The 22,055-nt window shown below is 47.3% G+C and overlaps 1 protein-coding gene and 1 pseudogene across 2 annotated transcripts in view; both read right to left on the bottom strand.

Annotated features, from left to right (window-relative positions):
- The window catches only part of LNX1 (ligand of numb-protein X 1), a 153,748-nt gene that overhangs the window by 24,033 nt on the left and 107,660 nt on the right, over positions 1–22,055 (bottom strand). For both annotated transcript variants that reach the window (XM_006164375.3, XM_006164376.3), the window contains 4 exons: positions 20,992–21,233; positions 20,342–20,494; positions 16,639–16,841; positions 13,933–14,301 (listed from right to left, as the gene is read on the bottom strand). In XM_006164375.3, the coding sequence (XP_006164437.1) occupies positions 13,933–14,301; positions 16,639–16,841; positions 20,342–20,494; positions 20,992–21,233 (967 nt within the window). The remainder of the gene's footprint in view (positions 1–13,932; positions 14,302–16,638; positions 16,842–20,341; positions 20,495–20,991; positions 21,234–22,055) is intronic.
- Positions 3,056–3,179, bottom strand: LOC114005287 (uncharacterized; annotated as a pseudogene).

Here is a 22,055-nt window from a genome sequence, read left to right as displayed (position 1 = left end):
TGCGTCTGTGAGAAGGCAGGGCCTCCCCAGGCACCGGGCGGCCGGCGTCTTTGTCTTAGACTTCCCAGCCTCCAGAACCGTGAGGAATAACTTTCTGTTGCTTGTAAGTCCCCCAGGCTAATGTTTTTTGTTTTAGCAACCCAAACGGACTAAGACACTGCCTCCTCTCCATCTTTCTTCCCAGAGCACAAAACACTCCCACTCTCAGCAACAAAGACCTCGTTTTTATTTATTTATATATTTTTAGGGGGGGTTGGCTATAGGGCACGTGTACTTACCAGAAAGACAGAGAAAGACAGAGTGACAGAAAGCAAGAAATCACTCCCCCAGAGTGAATGTCCATGCTGCAATCCCTTCTCCTCCATTCTTCTCTTGCGATCTTGGGCAGGCATGCACATGTGCCCAGCATGACTTTAAGCCACTGGGTCCAGGACTTGAACCACAGTCGACTACATGGGAGTCCAGTGACATAGCCATTACGCCAACTGCTCGTCCCTGACCTCGTTTTTAAAACATTAAGCAACAAGAACCACACTGGTAAGACCAGATGCTCACTGACCAGCCCAATCATCTTGACTTAGCTTTTTTTTTTTTTTTTTAGATTTTTTGCTATAGGGCATGTGTATTTGCTGGAGAGACAGAGAGACACAGAAAGTGTGTTGGCCACTCTACAATCCCATTTCCATTCTCCTCTTGGGATTTCAGGTACTCATGCACACACGCCCAGTGTGAGTTTCAAGCTGTTGGGTCTGGGACTCAAACTATGGTTGACCAGATGGAAGTCCAGCACCTTAACCATGACACCGCCTGCTGGCCCCTTGACTTTGCATTCTTATTTAAATAAACTTCTCAGAATTCTCTTAAAATGCAGGGGCCATCAGTTGGGTCATTATACACTAGATGCATTTTTAATTTTTTTTAGTTTTTGCTACTGGGCATGTATGCTTGCCAGAGAGAAACAGAGAGACAGAAAGTGAGAAATCACCCCCTAGGAGGATGGCCACACCACAGTCCCTTCTCTTCCATTTTCAGGATCTGGGGCATACACATACACCTGGCATATTTCCCAAGCCAGGTCTGGGACTTGAACCGCATACTCAGCCATGTGGGATCTAGCTGCCTTGGCTGCTTTAACTACCACACCACCTGGCTGGCCCCTAGATGCAGTTGGTGTGTATGCTGTAAACTCCACCGTGGACAGTCGGCTGGGTGAGTAGCTTCATTCCTTTAACTTTAGAAATCCTGCCGAGCAGGGCCCAGGGAGGAAGTTCAAGTCCATTGCCCACTTTCTACCACCCACAGCCCAGTTACCTCTTCTGGTCTAGTCAGTCATTGCTCCATACCCCTCTTTTGCTCCGTTGCCTTCTGGAACTCCCTAGTGTTTTTTGTCACATATAAAGCTCAGTAAGGACAGAACAAAATTAATGAGCCCAGGATGCAATCATGAAGAAAGGGACATGAAGAACTGTGGGATTAGCCAACTAAATTCAGTTCTTGGAAGAGTATTTTGCAAGAACTGTGGCTCTTTCTTTGTACTGTAAGTCTCACTTATCCTAACAAGGTTATCTTTGGAAGTTCTCTGAAACGAAACTCACTAAAAGATAAACGAAGAACATCCAGGTCAGCACTTCAATGACTGAGCCCGAATACGCGCTCTTATCTTAGGGGAAATGCCAGTGTTTCGAAGGATGTGGGCAGTGCGTTTGTCCCTGTCTTGCAACATCGTGTCCCGTTCACCTCGGACAAGGACCAGCCACATGGCCTACACACCTCATAGGAACCGGGAACACTTCAGACTCACACAACAAATCACTTTGCCAGGCAAAATCTAAATTGCCCAGGATCCGCCTGCAAGAGCTATTTAATTCACGTCTTTTAGCACAAGTTTCTCCCTGGCTTTTCAAATGCTGGCTTTGTTATTAAGTCGCTGGCAGGAGGAACGCTCCAATAAGTAACTCTGCTATCAATTTACTTGGAAATAAATTCTCCGCATGGCTGGTCGGAGGCGCTTACCAGCCACCTTGTAAATTGCTCGCAGGGAGACTCTGGAGCACTTTCTTACATAGACTTGGAAGCTGTACAGTGGAAAACAGGCTGATGTGTTTGTCCTGGCTCCCACCCTCGCGGGCAGCTGGATTCTGTGTAGAGAAACAGCTCCTCGTACCAGAGGACCTTTCTGTGCGCTGGTGTGAACGCGATGTGTGTGCAGGAAGGGGGCGAGAGAAAGGCACAGACAGCCCGAATGAGAGAACAGCAGAAACTCGTCAACTTTATCCCCCCGCAGTATGGGCCAGGCAGACAGACTGGGGACACGCGTCATTTTCATGACACACAAAGGCAGAGTGTGCTGCATGAAAGAGGAAGGGCAGCCTCTCTCCAGCCTCCTGGGATGCTGCAGTCTGGGCCGAGGGTGGCTGGGTCCCTGTGGCCACCTTGGGGAGCGGACTTAGCTGATGGTGCCCTCTCGCTCCCTTCAACATCCTAGATTTGGATCCAGGCAGACCCTGGACACACTGGTGACAACTGGCAGAGCTTATTTCTGTGCTGGCCCGTCCCCAGCTCTCCCCAGAGCCCAGGCATTAAGCTCTCATTCCTGCAGGTTCGGGAAAGGGGTTCTGCTGCCCCCACACACTTCCGGTGGGTGTTAGCCTATGGGCAGCTTCTCCACATTCTGTCCCTCGGCTGACATGTCCTGCTCTGGGCCAGGAGCCTTGGGGACACGGTTCCTGCCCCAGTGGAACTTCTCTTACTTCAGGGTCAGCCAGCAGGTGCCATGGAGACATGGAACACACCAGAGGGCCTCCAGAGCTGCGCCGGGCGCTTCCTCAGAAATGGGAAGGCTCTAATGTTCAGAGACAATCGGGGAAGCGTTGGTTGCAGAAAGGCTTGTTTTTGTTTTGTTTCATTTTGCCTAATGACTTTTTCTGTTATTTTGAGACTCTTTTTGGAGGTTTTGACTCAAGCTGCCAATGACATTTATATGATGAGAATAAGCAAAGGTTAAAAAGGGAGCCACAGTCCTGCAGCCTCATAGTATTGGCCCATGTGTTCTTTTCTATATGGGATAGTCGAGCGGGAACCCGCGGAAGGCAAGCAGACTCCCCCAAATCCACATTGCTTTGCCTCCAGTTCTCATGTGTCCATAGATGGAGAACCACAGACATGCCTTTGTAGGGGGGTTGTATTTACCCAATTTTTAAAACTTTTTTTCTCTTCCAGTTTTTGCCAGAGGGCATATGTGCTTGCTGAAGACAGAGAGAGAGAAAGCATGCAGAATGGTCATGCCACAATCCCCTCTCCTCCACGTCTCCCTCCTGTTGGGGTTCGGGGATGCACATGCACACCCCAGCATGTCTTTCAAGCTACGGGGTCGGGGACTCGGGCTCCATAGTTGGCCATGTGGATCTAGCTGCCTTACCACCAGGCCGTGGGCTGGCCATATTTATCTGGTTTTAAATAACAAAAGCGCAGGTCTTAGAGCTGGTGTCATATTGCACCTCCCCGGCAAGCTTCTTCTCTGCGTGCAGCCTGGAAGTCACTCTCTTCCTTCCCAAACCCACCCTGGCTGGTCACAAGTGTCAGGATGCAATGCAGACCAGAAAGCTGCCTGCACAGGGAGGTGGGAATCAAAGATGCCACCACCCAAGGAGCAGGGAGAAGCGCTCTGCAGGGCTGACGCTGGTGCACAGGGCACCTTACTAGTAGTCTTGCCATGGCCAGGATCCGTGCTGCGGCTCAGAGGGCCAGCAGTAACCAGAGGGAGAGCAGGGGTTGATAGAGTACTTGTATGTCAAGGCATAAGCTTCTCGCCTCACCATAGGCCTCACCTGTCCATCCATCAAAGAGGACTGGCAGCGGACCAAGCGTGTCCCAGCATGGCTACTTTTTTTTTTTTTTTTTTTTTTTTTTTTTTTTTTTTTTTTTTTTTTTTTTTTTTGAGAAAGACAGACAGAGACAGAGAGACAGAAAGTGAGCAATCGCCCCCCAGGGGGGATGGCCATACCACAACCCCTTCTCCTCCATTCTCCTCTCATGATCTTGGGCACGCATGCACACGTGCCCAGCATAAGTTTAAGCCACCAGGTCCGGGACTCGAACCACAGTTGACTACATAGGAGTCCAACAACATAGCCATTACGCCAACTGCTGGTCCCATCAGCACTGTTTTTGCAACATATGTATATGCGTAATACGATGTTCAGTGAGCTGTGCCTAACTCACAGTGCTGCTTATACTGACATTAGCCTTATGGAATGAGAGCAGTCGCCACTTCTCCTTGCAAGGCTTTAGGGTATTTATTCCATCCAAAAACCTGAAGTGGGGAGACGCCAGACTGACTGGTAGGAAAGGACTGGCTCCCCGGTGCACGATGTCCTGCTCCCTCTGCTGCACAGTCTGGGCCACAGGAGCCCCCAGCTGGTGTGGTAGGCCCTGGTTGGCAGAAGGGAGCTGGGACGGGTTCATGGTATAGGCAGCTTGTGGTGCTAGTCTCTACCTGGTGTTGCCTCCTCACATCAAGGCCTTTTATTGAAGAGATTTTTTTTTTTGCTATAGGGCACGTTCACTTGCCAGGGAGACAGAGAGAGCGAGACAGATAGACAGAAAGTGAGAAATCACCCCACTCCCAGGGGATGGCCATGCCTTAATCCCCTCTCCTCCATTCTCCTCTTGGGATTTTGGGCACACACTCACATACACCCAGCATGAGTTTTAAGCCACCAGGTCTGGGACTCAAACCTCAGTCAACTATGTGGGAGTCCAAAGATGTAACAGCTGTGCCATCCGCTGCTCCCAACATCAAAGGTTTTAATGATTATCTTACTTATTTCTTTATGTTTTTGCCATAGGACATATGCCAAAGAGAGAAAGTGAGAAATCACCCCACTCCCAGGGGATGGCCATGCCTTAATCCCCTCTCCTCCATTCTCCTCTCCGGCTTCTGGGCACATACACACACACAGCCAGCATAAGTTTCAAGCCACCAGGTCCAGGACTTGAACTGTAGTGGGCCATGTGGGAGTCCAGTGCCTTAACCACCACACGCCACCTGCTGGCCCCAATGATCATCTTTTAAAAAATAAGGCCTGCCTGCATTCTCCATTGATTTCTTTGTTGAGGATTCCAGAGTGAGATTTTCAATGTGCATAATGGGAATGGTCCTTTCTGCAATGTGAGGTTGCCCCGTCCAGTCTCCCTGCCAGCAGCTGTTAAGGACTGTCCTCGGTTCATCACTTTGTGTTTTCAAAGTCCCAGGCAGCTGCAAAGCTCGGAGTCCACAAACCGGAAAGGCACAGCGATGCAGAAGATGTCACACATCATCTACTCCAAATTCCTCGGTAGCCCAGGGTTCAATTCCCCTACTAAATCCTTGCTGTGCTGTCCCCCTGCTCATGCTTCAGTGCTCTGGTGACAGGGAGCTCACGGTGTCCCAAGGCGACATGGGCTGTTTTAAACAGTGCTAATTAGGAAGTGTCCTTAGGTTGAGCTTCCATTTCCCATTGCCTGTCCCTTATGCTCTGCAGGGCAACCCCAGATCACTTTCTATGTGACAGCCTTATTTGAAGACAACTCTCAATGTCCTCCCTTCGCCTCTTTTCCCTTAAGGTCATCTATTCCTAATTTCTTCCATATTTAATATGTTCTAAAAACTTGACGCAATCCAGGGCTCACTCAAATGCAGCTGGCTGTGCGTGTGTGTGCATGTGCATGTGTGTGTGCATGTGTGCATGCATATGTGTACATGCACATGTGTGCATGCACATGTGTATATGCACGCTTGTGTGCACGTGTGCCCATGTGTGTATGTGCACGCTTGTGTGTATGTACATGTGCATGTGTGTATGTGCATGCTTGTGTGTGTGCATGCGGGTATGTACATGCAAGCTTTTGTGCATCCGCATGTGTGCATGCACATGTGTATGTGCATGCTTGTGTGTGCATGTGCCCGTGTGTATATGTGCACGCCTGTGTGCATGTACGCGTGCGCGTGTGTGCATGTATGCTCTTGTGTGTGTGCACGTATGAATGTGCGTGTGTATGCACACACTTGTGCGTGTGTGCAGAACAGCCTAGAAGATGAGTTCAGATCTGACTGGCACAGAGCAGGGACCTTTTGCTATGGGACCCCATGAGAGGAGCCCCATGTTGCCACTTGGCACAGGCACAGGGAATCGTCTGCTCCATGAAGCAGAGAACCCCACAGGTGTCTGTCTTCAGTGCTGGCTAATCGAATGACGATGCGGAGGCTCTCAGCATGGCAGGACACATGCGGCGGCTCGCTCAAGTCTGAGGGCATGTGAAGGCCATACAGAAACTGGAAGCACGAGAACCAAAGCCATCGATCACCACTGTCGGCATGACAACAGACTACACCCCGAGGCATGGAAACAGTTCCTGCTTCTACCTTCCTCTTCCAGTGAGCAATGGGACTTCTGGGAAGGATGTTTTCTCCCATAGAACAAATAGTTGAGGAGTGTCAGAAACATCATCTAGCATGAGTTACCGGTGATTGGAAGTTGACATTCCCTATAAAGTGTGCTCGGTAAGAGCAACCGTCTGTGTGTTCACCACCGAGCATCAGCACCTGGCACGGGGCCTGGCATGCTAGGAAAGAATTCATGAATATCTTCTGCTGGAGAGCTGGTGGTTCCTTCAGTGAGCCCACAGTGAGCAGAGTATGCCAAGGAAAAAGGAAATTAAGGAGGCTTTGAGAAAAGAAATGACTAGGACCTTCAGATTTGACCAGAGTATATAAGGCGAATTAGGGCAACCATTTTTTTTTTCTTACTAGACTATAGCCCTATGCTCATCCTTACATGTGCTCATTCCCAGAAGCACATATCTTTCAGGCACAAAGAAATTAATAATCATGATGATAAAACAGATGGCGGTTTACACAGGGTCATACAGATGTCAGTGTCAAGGCCAAAATAAGAATTGAATGTTTGAGTTTCTGAATCTGCTGACTCAGTAGAATGACCCAATTCCTTTGCCTCAAACATCATTTCTTTTATGTTATCTAAAAGTTACTCTCATAATTAATTCTGATCCATGGTTTTAAAAAAAATGCCGTTGGGGGACATAGGAGCTGGCAGAAGGGGAGTGAAGTTTCAAGATTCCCCCAGTATTTGCGGTGTTTAGCTGAGCCAAAGATGCTCTCATAAAATTCTTTTTAAATAATTGTTTTATTTAACTTTATTTATTTTAATTTGACCAGAGAGGGACAGAGAGAGAGAGAGAGAGAAAGTGAGAAAGTAAGCCACCAGGTCCAGGACTCGAACCATGGTTGGCCATGGGGGGGTCTAGCGTCCTTAACCATCATGCCACTTGCCGGCCCCTCACTCACAGAACTCTAAGTTGAAAATCTGTACAGTTAACCATGTCACACTTTATTAAGAATGTATGAAATTTGGAGCCATGTATAAAATCCTTTGGGGGCTAGCAGGTGGTGTGGAGGGAGGTTGGACCCTATATTGGCCAGATTCGCAGTTAGACTCCCAGACCCCGTGGCTTTGAAAATGACATTGGGCATGTGTGCATGCATGCTTGAAATCCTGAGAGGAGAATGGAGAAGAAGGGATTGTGGCATGGCCATCCCTCGGGGGGTGATTTCTCACTTTCCATCTCTTTCTGTCTTTCTCTCTCTGGTGAGTGCACCTTAGCAAAAACTAAATAAAATAAAATAATTGAAAGTTTCAGAATTTAGCTCAAGGATATTTAAAAATAAATACCTATATACAGTTTAGTCTGTGTGCATTGCATTGGCTGTGGTACCATGGTAAGTTATTTGTTTAAGAAGGGGTTGGGTTCCACATTAGCTGTGCTAATCTGCTGGAAACTCATGGAGCTCTGTCAGATCTAATTTCTCTGACTGTTGATTCTTACTGGCTCCAGGGGACATGAATGCTTAAATTACCACAGAAGTTCAGCTTTTTTTCCCCAGGTATGCAGCAGAACTCATGGGCTGGGATCATACATTTAGAAAAAATGTAGGAAAAGTAAGTAATCCATCATATCCTTTCTTGTTCTGTCTAAGGCCTGTCACATTCTTTCTGGAAGTTTGAAGACACTGGTTGTCCATTGTTATTTGATCACATCACTTCTCATTTAAATATTAATTCATATGAATAACAAAAATCCCACCTAAGTCTGTATTAATGAAAACTCCTCTTAGGCCCACCTCTACGAATGGATTGAAATGTCCCCAGGTTCTGCCTCCCATCTGAGAGTTGCCTAGGAAACACACAGGAGCTCAAATTTGGTCTTCAGAATTGCTTTCTCCGTTTGTTAATTGTATACCTCTAACTCAAATAAATATGAACTCATGGATCCAAGATTGCAGATAAACAGAAGCACCTCAAAATCGGCATGCCGTTCAGAATAAATGATTCTCACTTGGATTCCCTGGTGGATGTATGCTGACCCTCCATGGTTCAGAATGTTGAGATCTCTTTTTATCCCTAACGGTTCAAATCTTAGGTCCACTATTTTTTTTTTTTTTTTGCATTTTTAAAGAGGTTTTGTTTGTGTGTTTTTGCCTTAGGGTGCATGCGCTGGGGGTGGGTGGGAGGAGACGGAGACAGAGAAAGCAAAAGTGAGTAATCACTCCCCAGGGGGATGGCCACACTGCAATCCCTTCTCCTCCATTCTCCCCTTGGGATCTTGGACACACACGCACACACACGCCCACTGAGATTTTCAAGCCACCAGGTAACTGCAACACTATCTGCTGGCTTGGCCCATGATTTCTTTGTTCTATTTTAGGTATGACATCAGACAACTCTAAAACGCTGTCTCTTCCCTCCCCCCCTTTTTTATAATTTAATTTTGCTAGAGGGTACATGTGCTCACCAGAGAGTGAGAAAGCTCCTCCTATGGGGAATGGTCATGCTGAAATTCGCTCTCCTCCATCTCTCCCTCCTTGCAGGACTTTGGGCACACATGCACAGGCACCTGGCATGTTCCACAAGCCACGGGGTTCGGGACTCCAACTCAGAGAGGCTGGCCATATGGCATCCAGCTGCCTTAACCACTAGGTCATGAGCCAGCCTAAAAAGCTCTTTCAAAGTTATTCTAGTCACGGTGCTCAAAAAAAAACCTTAGAGACTGACAATGAAGAAGAATGAAGTTGTACTAAGTTGCTGAATAAGCCAATTGCCCTGCATTGGAGGCTTCCGTCTCCTGAGGGTTTTCCTTCTCAGAAGCATCTGCCTCTCGATCTAACACAAGAGTCTGGCAAACCCAGCCTACCGCTGAGTAAGCTGAGGTTAGGCCCCACCATGTGTAAAGTCAGTCAAATTTATAACAGTTGTGGCCTCTCTAATAACGTTTCCCTGAAATAACGTAGAAGAAAGCAGAATGTGCGGTAGTGTGGGAGCAAACACGACAAAAAGGACAGGTTGTCTGGGAATTTCTTAGTAAGGCAAACGTGATTCATGGAGTAGGGGCTCCAGGACAGCACAGCCCAAGGGTGGTTGGAAACCTGAGTCTCAACCTTTGAAGGGCATTCAGTTTAATGCCCCCAGCCTGGGGTGCATTACAAGTATCACATAAATAAAACCCGATCTTCAGAATTAGCAAGAAATTGCTCAGCTGGGTTTTTCCAGTGTTCTGTTTTTCTTTCCTAACTTTGTCTTCATTTACTAATTTTTTGTATGCATTTTTCCTGCTTATAAAGCACATTGACTTTGTTTAGTAAGTAAAAGAATCTTTTAGGAAACCCCACTGTTAGGCAAGATTTTATTTCAGAAATTAACTTTCTCAGGGGAAAAAGAACTTTTTGGCTCTTCTGTTATTAATCTACAAAAGCAGAATGCCATACGTAATCAAGATTTTTCCAAATGACATGAGTAAGAGAGTTTTTCTCTCGCCTGTTGCGAAGTACAGTTGCAAAGATTATCTGAAGAATGTGAGTTCCAATAATTGGACTGCGGAGGGAGTTACATTTGTAGCTTAACATGAAGAAATACAGATAATCACCTCCAGCTTTCGTTTTTAAAGAAAGAGAGAAAAATCATGCTAAAAATGCAGTTTCTTTACGAAGAAAAGAAGGAGATAGACTCTCCCTCTCCCCTGCATTGATGTTTCCACAAACATGGTCTGCTTTCTGTTCTCACCCTTTGGCACACACAGGCTAGAACCACCTGCTTAACACTGATGTGGTTGTATTTGAGATCAGAAGTAGGGATACTTTCTAGGCTCTGTGAGGCCAGAACCATGTCAGCTTTGTTCACCTACCACTCAGCATGTAGAAGCTGCACAGTCAATAATTTACTGAAGAGAAGCCGGCAGATGGCAAAGTGGTTAAGGTATTGGACTCTCACATGGCTGACCACAGTTCGAGTCTGGGACCTGGCTATTTGCTTTCTCACTTTCCCTTTCTCTCTCTCTTTAGTAAAATTAAAAGTCAATCAATAAATAACATTATATAAATAACTGTTTAAAAAATAATATACTGGGACCAGCAGTTAGCATAATGGCTATGTCGCTGGACTCCCATGTAGTCGACCGCGGTTCGCGTCCCAGACCTGGTGGCTTAAACTCACGCCGCGCGAGTGTGCGTGTGTGTGCCCAAGATCCTGAGAGGAGAATGGAGGAGAAGGGATTGCGGCATGGCCATCCCCCCTGGGGGGTGATTTCTCACTTTCTTTCTCTCTGTCTCTCTCTGTCTGTCTGGTAAGCGCACGTACCCTATAGCAAAAACCTCTCCAAAAAAAAAAAAATAAATAAAAATATACTGAACAAATTCAAGGAGACAAAAACTAGAAGTTGTATTCTAGGGACAAGGAGCATGTAAAAAATGCAGGTTTGGTGCTTCTTTGGTAAATGGCTTGACAACGAAGATGAAGTTAATATGAAAAATATATTTTTTACATATTTACAACCTTATGATGTGACTTTATTTACACATTTAAAAAATACCCACCCAGTGCTCATTATCACCAGGCACTGGTCTCAGCGCTTGGGACGCAGACCGTCCTGTAGCATGTTAGCATGGCAGGTTATAATAAAATAATTGACAGGAAACGAAAAACAGATTCAAACCTATGTAGTGTGTGTCTGTGTGTGTCTGTGTGTGTGTGTGTGTGATCACTGTTCTAAGTAGGACTGTCAAAGAAGACCTTTCCGGGGGGGACATCTGAGGAGAGACCTGAATGAGTGTGAGAGTGAGTCATGTCGATATTTGGAAGATTCTTCCAGGAAAAGGACCACAAGAATGTTGGCCCTGAGGTGAGAATGTTCTGGAAATGTTTGAGGAGTAGAGAGAAGGCATGTTTAAACAGCATGTTGAACAGGAGAAGAACATTAGTTGAGTATCCTAATCTGAAAGCTCCAAATCTGAGACACTCCGAAATCTGAAATGTTTTCAGAGCCAAATGACTGTGAGTGGAGAATCCCAGGCGTGAGTTCATGGAAGGGCTTGCAGTCAAAACACTGCAATACAGAAATACTGTATAAAATTACTTTCAGGCTATGAGTAGGAGACGTATATGAAACATAAGTGAATTCTGTGTTTAGAGTTGGGTCTCATCCCCAAGAAATCTCATTACGTATATACAAATATCCCAAATCTCCCCCTTCCAAAGAAATTCTGAAATCCAGAACACGCTGATCCCAAGCATTTCAGATAAGGGATGCTCAATCTGTATCAGAAATTCTTTCTTGTGTTTTAAATAAATGAATTTGGATCATACCCAAATTGATATATAAATTCAATGCAATTCCTATCAAATTACCAGTCACATGCTTCATAGAAACAGAGACAAAAACAATCTGGCATCATAAGAGACACTGTATGCCAAGGCAATACTGTGCGAAAAGAACAAAGATGGAGGCATCTCATTACCTAACCTCTAAGTAGGCTACAAAAATGTAATAATCAAAACAGCATGGCACTGACACAAACACACACACAGACCAATGGAACAGGACAGAGAATCCAGAAATGAATCGAGAAACATACAGCCAACTGATTTTTGACAAAGAACAGAAGACGATCCAGTAGAGAAGTATAGTACAGAAACTCAACAAACAGTGCTGAGAAAATTGGATAGGTACCTGCAGAAAATTGAAGCTAAACTCCTTCTCTCACCATTAACAAAAACAACTCAGAATGGATTAAAAAACGTAAATGTAAAGCCCCAAGCTCTAAAACTATTGTGGAAAACACTTGAAGATATTAGAGTAGGCAAAGATTTCTTACATAACCAGATATTAACTCCTACCCTATAGGGTGGGAGGGAAGTGGGAATGAGTATAAAAGGGCAATTTTTATAAGGATCTTTGTGGTGCTAGAAATATTCCGTATGGGGCCAGCAGGTGGCATAGTGGTTAAGGTGCTGGACTCCCATGTGGCTGACCACAGTTCGAATCCCAGACCCAGCAGTTTGAGACTGCATGCATGTGCGCACCCAAAATCCTGAGAGGAGACTGGAGGAGAAGGGATTGCAGCATGACCAGCTCCCCCAGGGGATTTCACACTCTCTGTTTCTCTGGCGAGCACATGTGCCCTATAGAAAAAAGTCTCCCTCTCAAAAAAAAAAGAAGAAGAAGAAGAAGAAAGAAAGAAAGAAATATTCTGTATCTTCACTGTGTCAAAGTCAATAACCTGGTGGTGACAATGTATTATGATTTTGCAAGGTAGGAACACTGGGGAAGACAGATCTCTCTGTTTCATTTCTTATAATAGTATGTTAATCTACAATTATCTCAAAATAAAAAGTTTCATTAAAAAAGGAAAATTTGTTGGCTGGCTCTGTGGCTTGGTGGTTAAGGGTGTTGGCTCCCACGTGGCCAACTATGGTTCAAATCTCAGCCCTGGCAGCTTAAAAAACACATTGGGGGCATGTGTGTGAGTGCCTCAGATCCCAACAGGATGGAGAAATGGAAGAGAAGGGACTGCAGCATGGCCGTGCCCATTTGGGGTGCTCTCCTACTCATCCCCATCTCTGGTGAGCACACAGGTACTCTGGCAACTTAAAAAAGGAAAAGAAAAGAAAAAAGAAAATTTCATGATGACCTACCAAAGTCAACAAAATACATGGTTTGAGGACAACCCACTGGCTAGAAAAGTATTGGGTCATTGGCAAAGTCGTGATGCATTTTTGCATCGAATACAGAAAAATACGTCATGACTTTTCCAGGGTCCTGAAGTAATAGATTAGTTTGGACCACTGTCAGGCTATCGTAAACCCCATTTGCCAAAATAACCTACAATTCGTGTGCCTCTCTTATTAGGAGACAGCTTCTCAGGCTCCTACTTGAGTTTCCGTGGGCTTTCCGAGCCACCTGGCCTTAGCCATGGGGACCAGGGCTTAGCTTCAGACAACCCTCTCACGGTCTCTGTCCACGGGCTCCTTAAAGGGCACATGACACAGCTTCTCATGGAGCTGGAAGTCTCCTTGAACAGACCATGTGCATGAGAGTGAGCCAGAGCGAAAGGAGCACCTCCCTCAGGGCTGGACCTGCTCCACCTCTCCACCCCTCCAGCTCCTCAGAACACGGACACCCGCGTGTGCATGCGTGTTTTAGGTAGGCCAGGCTGGTGGTGCGAGTCAGCACAACCAGATGTCTTCGACACAACCGGCATGTGTCTGAGCGACCCTGGGTCTGTGTCTAACGTACTGGGTCCAAGCCGGACACCCCGGGGCACTCTTAACCGTGTGAGCTGCGGCAATGACCCTGTGCATTCATGGGTGGTCAGGACAGGTGACTGGCAGTGGTGTCTAGGCTGGTCCGGGGCCTGAAGCACATCATTTGCTTGAGTGATGTTCTCACCTGAGCAGGAGCTCTGCCAGTGCTGGCCCTCCATCTTGCCTCCTTGAAAGGGAGGCATGGTGTGTCACCTGCAGGGTGACAGGACGGGTGGCTCAGGGGACCTCCCTGCTCGTGTGGGGGATTTCTGGTTGGGCTGCGGAATGACCTGTGACCCACCTGAATCAGATGAGCCGCACTCTCTGGACTGCCGTATCGAAGGTCGTGCCCGTTGATGGCCAGCACCCGGTCGTTCTCCTCCAGCTGGCCCTGTCGGTCCGCCACGCCGCCGTCCAGCACGTTGAAAACGAACACCCCGGGCTCATCCACCCTGCGCACCAGCTTTATTCCCAGCTGCTCTTCGGGGCTGCTTTTGTTGAGGATAACGTGGAAACTGTCGTCGCGGGGCCCGTAGGTGTCCAGAGCCTGTCCGCTCCTGCCGCCCAGCTTCCGCTCGCGCAGCACGGTCAGCCGCAGCGCCCGGCAGGGCTGCCGCAGCAGGCGCAGCGCGTAGTTGTGCGGGACGTTGCTGATGTCCATCCCGTTGACCTGCGGAGGGGCGCCATCGGGCGGTCAGCTCCACCTGCCACGACGCTGCCAGGGAGGCCTCGCCCGGGGTAACCGGACGCTCTCCCCCCAGCTCGCCCTGTGTCCCTTCTGCTCTGAGTGTTACCCGTCACGTCTTGTCAGGCTCCAGAGTAGGCGCCATTTCCCCCACCTGTTCTTACTCAGGCCCACGAATGAATTTACAGAAAATCCTGACCTCTGTTCCTGCTGTCTGCCAAACTTATTTTTAAGCTGGTAACAGGAGAGAGGAGTAAGACCTAAGAGAGGGTAAAGGAGAAAAGAAAACAACTTCCCAGACATTTTCTTCTTCTCCTTATGAAAAGTTTATGTATTGCTTCCTGAGCGAGAGAGAGAGAGAGAGAGACGGAGAGACAGCACCCTCAGCAAGGGCCTCACACCCTCGCCCATGCCAGTCCTCAGCCAGTCCCAGACCATGGGCACACATGTGGCTGGTGTGCACACCCAGGTCTCTAGACACGAACCCAGGACCTTCCAACATGGGTCAGACCTGTTGCACCACTCTCTGGGCCTTGATATTTTCTTTCCAAAAAAACCCAACTCCAGCTGAATTATTCCTCCTGGGTCACTCACATTGGAACCTTCTGTCCCTTCTTCTCTGTACGTGTGTGTGTGTGTGTGTGTGTGTGTGAGAAAGAGACCCAGAGAGAGGGAGAACACACAAGCACATACGAGTGTGTGTGTGCAGGAGCGTGCGGACTCCAAGTGGTCACCTACAAGGTCTTTTGCTCATGTTCTCGACAAAAGGCAACAAAGAATACCCGTGCAGTTGGGAATAAACTGATGTGGGGGAAGTGTCGAGGCTCTTGTCTTGAAAGACTGGGTCATTTTATAATGCTACTTCAACATCCCATAGCTGGCTGCCCTTTGGCTTGCTAATGAGCTGCAGGGCTGTGCTGCAGCAGGCTTTCTGGCTTTCATTACTCTGGCTCTGGAGGCCCAGCCTGGAGGCTGCAGCCCTACGCTGTCCCGGCTCTAAGAAAGCAATTGCACAACAGCGCAGCACTCTGGCCCCACGGAGGACAAACCACCTTCTTGAATTTCTGTAGCTTCGTAAGATTTATTGTACTTGCAGCGATTGCTAGAGAAGCCGTGGAAGGAGCAATGAAATGGCCTTCCTCGAGTATGCTGTCACCCACCTCTGGCGGGGGGGGATGGAAGGCCCCTGTGCAAGGACAAAGCTTATCCTGTTGTGCAAGCAAAGGTGAGCACAGGGGCCGAGGTGGGAGGCCCCAGTTCCCCATCACACGCAGGCCAGGAGAAGGTCAGGGTTGCCAGATAGAGCCCGGGCAGCCCCTCTGCCTGCCAGAGTTGGTTGAAGACCACGTATGCAGTTTCCACCTAGACCCGGGGCGAGGCCGTGCAGTGTCACAGATTGCACGGCTGACTCCCCTGAGCTCAGTGGGCCTGGCCTCGCACTCCACCTTGGAGGCCAGTGGGATTCCAGGGCTTCTGCGATAACTGCTCTCAATGGTTTGTCCTCTTATTCCAATTAGTTTGCCAAAGAAACAGTTCATAATGTGACAGCCTAGAACGGGTGGGACGAGCTGTTATCTGAGTATGGGAGAGGAAATTTATGAGCAGGGAGGGATTTCTCATCACTTTTGGCACACGTCTGACTTCGGACTGATAAACAACTTTGCCTTTATCCCCTTTCTCTGAAAATTCCTCCTGTAAGTCCTCCTCAAGCAAGCCTCGGGGGACAGTAATGTCCAAGACATTCTACTTCACACTGCCTCCCTTGGGATAGCTCTCGGTTGGTGGAAATAGCTTAGAAATTACTTATATTTTCCTGGAGGGTCCCTAAGCTATCGAAAATGATATAGAAGGCTGTGTGGATGTGATTAGATAAAATACAAGATGTTCCATGACTCTGCTCTGCAAATAATGGAACGAAATATATGTTCCAGTTTTCGATTATACATTAAGAAGGAGACATTAAAGGAGAAACAGGGGAAGAAGGAGGAAAAGGGTGAGCTGGAGAAAGGAAAGGAAGAAGAAGATGAACCAAGGTGGAAGGGAGACAGAAGGGCAAGAAGATGAGACGAAATGATCCACAGAGAGAAATTTTCTAGACAGAGAAAAAGGGGGAGAATGAAAGCAAAAGAGACAAAAGCCGATCTCAACCTAACTGCAAATCTCACATGAAGAATCCTGTCACTGTAACTATGAGAAATGACGGTCTTCGTTTTCCTATTTCCCCTCACTCACTTATCCACGCATCCATCCATTCAATTATTTGGTCTGAAGGGTTTTCTCCTATCCAACCCCTTCCCCTAGCCCCACAGCCATGGTCTCCACCTTCAGAATGACGTCTCCTGGCAATAGCCGGCCATCTCTGGCAATCACCCCGTCCCGGTAAATGTGCTGGATAATGATATGGACCAGTGGGGTCTCACTGCCTCCCACGAGCCTAATGGAGAGGCTCTCACTGGGATCCACTCGATTGATCTTGATGCTGGTAATTTCACCATCTGGAATCAGGTGATACAATCTTGGAAAGACTGAAATGGACAAAGACAGTATTTATTTAAGACACCCACCCAGTGGACATGTCCAACCACTCTTCATGCCAAACTTTGGTTTCAGCCAAACTAAACTCCTCATTGTTCCTCATACGTGTTTTCCACTTTCTTGCCTCTCTGCCAGAATCGCTTTCTCTGGCTGGAATGTTTTTCATCCTGGACCTAAACCCAACTTTTTCTTCAAGGCCTGCATGAAATGACCCCTCCCAATTACACTCTACCCTGGTCTTTCTTTCTCTAATTCTCTCTGAACATCCTATTTCCTAGGAGGCTTTCTCTCCATTTCTCGCAGCGCGCAGTCTCTTTGAATTGTTCTTTATGTCCATTTCTTGCATTCCCCATTGGACTCTCGAGTCCTGGGGCAAACATCCCTGCTGTTTCACGGCTGGGCGCTCTGCTCTTTACATGCAGGGGCCTTGACCTGAGGGTCACTGAGGGACTAGGATGAATGAATTAGTGTGTGGTCTTCATGGAATGAACTGCAGTTTCACCACTTGCTGACTGAGGGACCAAAACATCAAGGCTGCTCTTCTGCCCTCTCTGGTCACTTTGTCCTTGAAGACCATGCTTTTCAGGCTTGGGGAGTCATCAGCCCTCACTACCAGACACTGCTATCCATAAGGAGGAGTTTTTAAAAGACCTGATTCAAGACCCAGAAGAGGCCAAAGCCTAGCTGGTGGCCTCAGAAGGCTCCTCCCCTATCTGTCTGAATCGCTGAATTCAGAGTTCAAAGAGATTGAGAGTTCATCTAGGCTGGTGTCTCTTAACTTTCCTTTTCAACTTTGGAATCTGCTCCCCCATGAAATCTTCCACAGCTCACTTCCCACCTTCCACCCCATGAGACCCCATGGAGAAGTGGAGCTAGTCCATCATCCTGCAGTTTGAAGTGATCCTGAAACTTTTCTTGTACAAGGGAGGGCATTGAAGCTCTGAGGAGGGAAGGGAAGTCATTTGCTGGAGGTCACCGGGTGAGGTGGCCCTCAGAACCTGAGTGGATCCTGGGTCTTCTTATGACCAGAACTCTCATCCCCTCCCCTGGGTGTTCCTGGAGTCAGGTGTCCACAGCAGGCAGAGTCCCCACGGCACTGCCCCACCGACCTGTTGGCCCCAGCACTGACCACACCGTTTGTCTACTTCGGTTTGAATAGATGTGTTCAGAGGGGACACCACATGGTGGGACTAAGCCGCACTAGGTTCAGTGGGAAAAGTGGTCCTTCCCGGTTGCCTGAGGCTTAATTTTAGGTGTGGACGGCTGAAGACAGCCGAGATACCTCTGTCTCCTGTCACTGCTGATAGTTGCCTTTGCCCTGAGCAGCTCCTTTAATGATGTCATTGGGAAGATCAAATACCACCGGCCTGGTTCTGCACAATCCACTCTATTTTCCAAACTCATGACCTTGGTGCATTTTGCATAATGAACTAATGAGTACTCTACTCTCTAGGAACAGTACAGAAGAAATACAGATACGGCTAAGTGTTGTAGAGCCTGGCTAACTAAGTAGTTTAGTGGCCAGATGAAGCCCAAGAGCTCGTAAATGTGGGTCCTTAACCTCCACTTGGCTTGAGTTGTGAGTGAGTGGCTTTGCTGGTCGGCAGTGGGTAGCTGTCCTAACCTGTCAGTTCCTGGTGCCAGCAGTACTTGGGTGACTGAGCTCAATGGCTATTTCAACTGCTCTGGTTGTGTTAAGTAGGCTGTACCATAAACCTTTGTCGGAACACGTCTGGTAATGGGAATTTAAAAAACTATTTTGAGCCAAGAGGGATCAGCAGATGGCATAATGGTTATTTTGCTGGACTCCCCCGTAGTCGACTGCGGTTTGAGTCCTGGACCCAGAGGCTTCAAACTCATGGCGGGCAGGTGTATGTACATGCCTGAAATGCTGAGAGGAGAATGGAGGAGAAGGGACTGTGGCGTGGCCATCCCTCCTGGGTGGTGATTTCTCACTTTCTGTCTCTCTGGTGGGTGCATGCACCCTATAGCAAAAATTTCTCTAAAAGGAAAAGGAATATGTGTGTGCGCACGCACGCACATGCGTTTCTTTTTATTGAGCAAAGAAAGATTTGGAAATCGTTATTGAAGGTGATCATTCCTCCCTCCCTCCTGCCTTTTCCTTTCTATTCTCCTTCCCCAAAGATTTACAAAGACCATACTCCCAAACCTACAGCACTTGAGGATGCTAGACTTCACAGTTTACAAGGACACAATCCAGTCACACTTATAAATAGTGTTGATTAGAGCCACATCAAGGAGATCCTGTGACCTCCGAAAGTTAAAGGAATTTTTTTAAACTGCCGAACTTGTATTGGCTTGGGAAGAAAAGAATCTGTTCATGATTGTGTCCTCACTCAAGGACTAACGGGCACGGCATCCTGATTTACTGAGAGCTCACTGTACGCTGGGCAGTGAGCTAGGCAAGGCAAATCTAGGCAGTGCAAAAACGCATCTTGTTTTGTTTAGCCCTAACAACTTCTATGAAGTTGATTACTATTATCTTGCCATTTTTTTTTTTTTTGACGATGAAATGCTAAAGCTCAGAGCAGGTAATTAACCTGGCCAAGGTCACCCCAGCAGTTAGTCTCTCTACTGATATTAAAAGGATGGACAGACTATGGCAGAAGGGTTGACCAAGCTAATGGCAGGTTGCTGCAGCCCCGAGGCTCTACCACCATTTTTGAAAGCTCTGCTGCCTTGCAAATCTGATGTCGATGTCGATTCCTGTCTAGCTGAGTCTCAGCACCTCGTCCACTCCAGAGTTGGAGCTGCTGGGTATGGGTGAAGAGAGCCAGTCCCTCCCACTCCAAATCCTCCTGTCCATGCAACATCGTCACTGTCTTCATCTTCCTGAACACGACTCTAATCCCAAACAAGGCTTCACAACAGCTTCTGGCTGTGTTCACTGCTCCCAAATTAAGGAGAGACCCCCTAAGTGGTATGTAGGACCCTCTCTAATCTGGTCATAACCTCGTCTCCACTACTTTCCAGTGCATTGTTAACAGTAAACATCCATCCACCCATCTAGGCCACAGACTGCTTCTTAATGGTGGATCACATTATGCTATTCGGCAATGCTGCCCTTCCTCCAGGGCTGTCACTGTCATTTACTTGTATCTTAACTCTCCCTAGTGTTCTACTTTCTTTTAGTCCTGAATGGATCCTGTCATGCCAGCCATGGGCTTTTATCATTCTTAGAGCAAACGAAACTGCACAGGACAATGCCTCGCATATACTCTTTCTTTGTAAATGTTTTTTGCAATAAATATGCAAATAATTTTTATTCAAGTAGTAGGAAACTTTGCATATAGGAGAAATAAGGAGCCTTTCGTAAGGGAGAGAGAGCAGAAACGAAGTTATACGCCTTCGATACCGTGTAGCTTTGAGAAGAGAAGAGGCACGAAGCTGGTGGTGGTCAGGGGGCCATCACCCCCAAAGTCACTCTGCAAGCCCAGCCTGTGTCCATTCTTGCCCGGAGTTCACTTACCTTCAGGGACTGTGGTATTTTCGGAGTGTTCCCTGCCCTGGTCAGCTTGGTTTGCAACTGCACTTCCACTCTTGGTCCTTCGAAGAACACTCAAAGCCCGGTTTATTTTTTTAAAAGATCTGCTTCTGATTGAGGATCGCTCAAAGGGTCGTGCTGAAGAAAAGGAGAGGAGAGGGTCAGTAGCCATGCGTTCTCTGACATCACCTTTTATGTACGTGCCTGGCAAGATACATCAATAAAACATAACCATTCCATCTCGAGGTGGCAGGATTTTAGAATTTGCTAATCTGCATTTTCTAAACTGTCTACAATAAAATATATATGACTTGCTTAATTTTTTTTTCTGGGCTGAACTGCATATAATAGCACTTTTCTTAAGCAGTATGGCGGGGAAAATATTGACACAGGAGGAGCGATGAATTATTAGGTCTAACTTTGACTCCTTTCACCAAGTCAGATTACACGGTTTTAATGATCTGAGGTACTCGTGGTTTCATTTCACTTTGGAGAATTGGATATCAGGTGGCTGCCAAAACTACCAGAACGATTTCCCTTAAAACAACATTTCTAGAACTTTCCATAGTGAGTATTCCACAGAGGGCAATCTCAAGGCAAGGAGCCCATTCCCGACAACCACCCACTTGACTCACTCCTTGGTCGGTTGCTCCGGCTGGAGTCGGACGGGCTGTTTGCTGGTGGACCGTCCTCCGCCGTGGACACGTAGGCAGGGTTGTCGAGGCCGGGCTCGTCTGTCATTAAGGAGATGGTGGCGGCGGCTGTAACCTCTGGAGACAGTGCTGTTGCTGTGAGGCTCGCACAGCCGTCTGGGCAGCCATCTTGTGAGCGTCTCTTCTTGTCTTTGGTCAGGCCATAGTGCGAGGCCCCTTTACAGCTGTGGCAAATCAATGGGGAGGTTAGAAAGGGCACTGGCTGGGCTGCCATTGTTCGGTCAGGCCTTTCCAAATATGCCTGGAGAATGTGTAAGAGGCTCGCTAGTAGATTCAGAGCTTGTGTGGCCCCTAGCTGTCTCCCTTTTCACGTGTGGATACTCAAATATATACACTTGCCAACCAAAATAAAACTGATGAGAAAAACAATTAAAATTTTTTTAAGGAATTATTCATTTAATTTTATATTATCATTATTCTTCAATTTGACCAGAGAGAGAGAGAGAAAGAAAGCTGCCGGGTCTGGGACTTGAACTGTGGTTGACCATGTGGGTGTCCGGTGCCTTAATTACCACACCACCTACCGGTCCCCGAAAAAACAACTTTAAAAAGACAGATATTGCCTTCTCTTAAAGCCATCCACACTGGCTCCTGGAATTCCGATTATGAAAAGTGAGTGCGTGACCAGGACTTGAGGCTGGTGACCTTCAACTATTTGGTCTTGGTAATTCCTTTTTGCTGGTGTTTGTTTTGACCATGAAAGTCCTGAGTTACTCTCTCACTCGTTTTGGGTTTTGCTCCCACAGCACTGAACATAAATACAAAGCTCCTGCCAGATTCCATATTTAACGGTCCCTGGAAACAGAATCACTGACACCACAAAGCCACAGGACTGTCCTCAGCATTGTGTTCTCTGCAGGCAGCTCGCAAGGGCAACCAGGGGCAGGAGCTCCCATGCCCTGAAAGTGTTATTTGTTGTCATGTCTTTTCGCTTTGGGAGAGTACAATAGCGTCTACTTTTTTTTTTTTTTTTTTTTAAGGATTTT

Source organism: Tupaia chinensis, unplaced genomic scaffold, assembly GCF_000334495.1.
Source record: "Tupaia chinensis unplaced genomic scaffold, TupChi_1.0 Scaffold143615_1, whole genome shotgun sequence".
In the NCBI taxonomy this organism is placed as follows: domain Eukaryota; kingdom Metazoa; phylum Chordata; class Mammalia; order Scandentia; family Tupaiidae; genus Tupaia; species Tupaia belangeri.
Note: the sequence above shows the minus strand (reverse complement) of the source record. Positions and strands in the feature narration are given on the sequence as shown.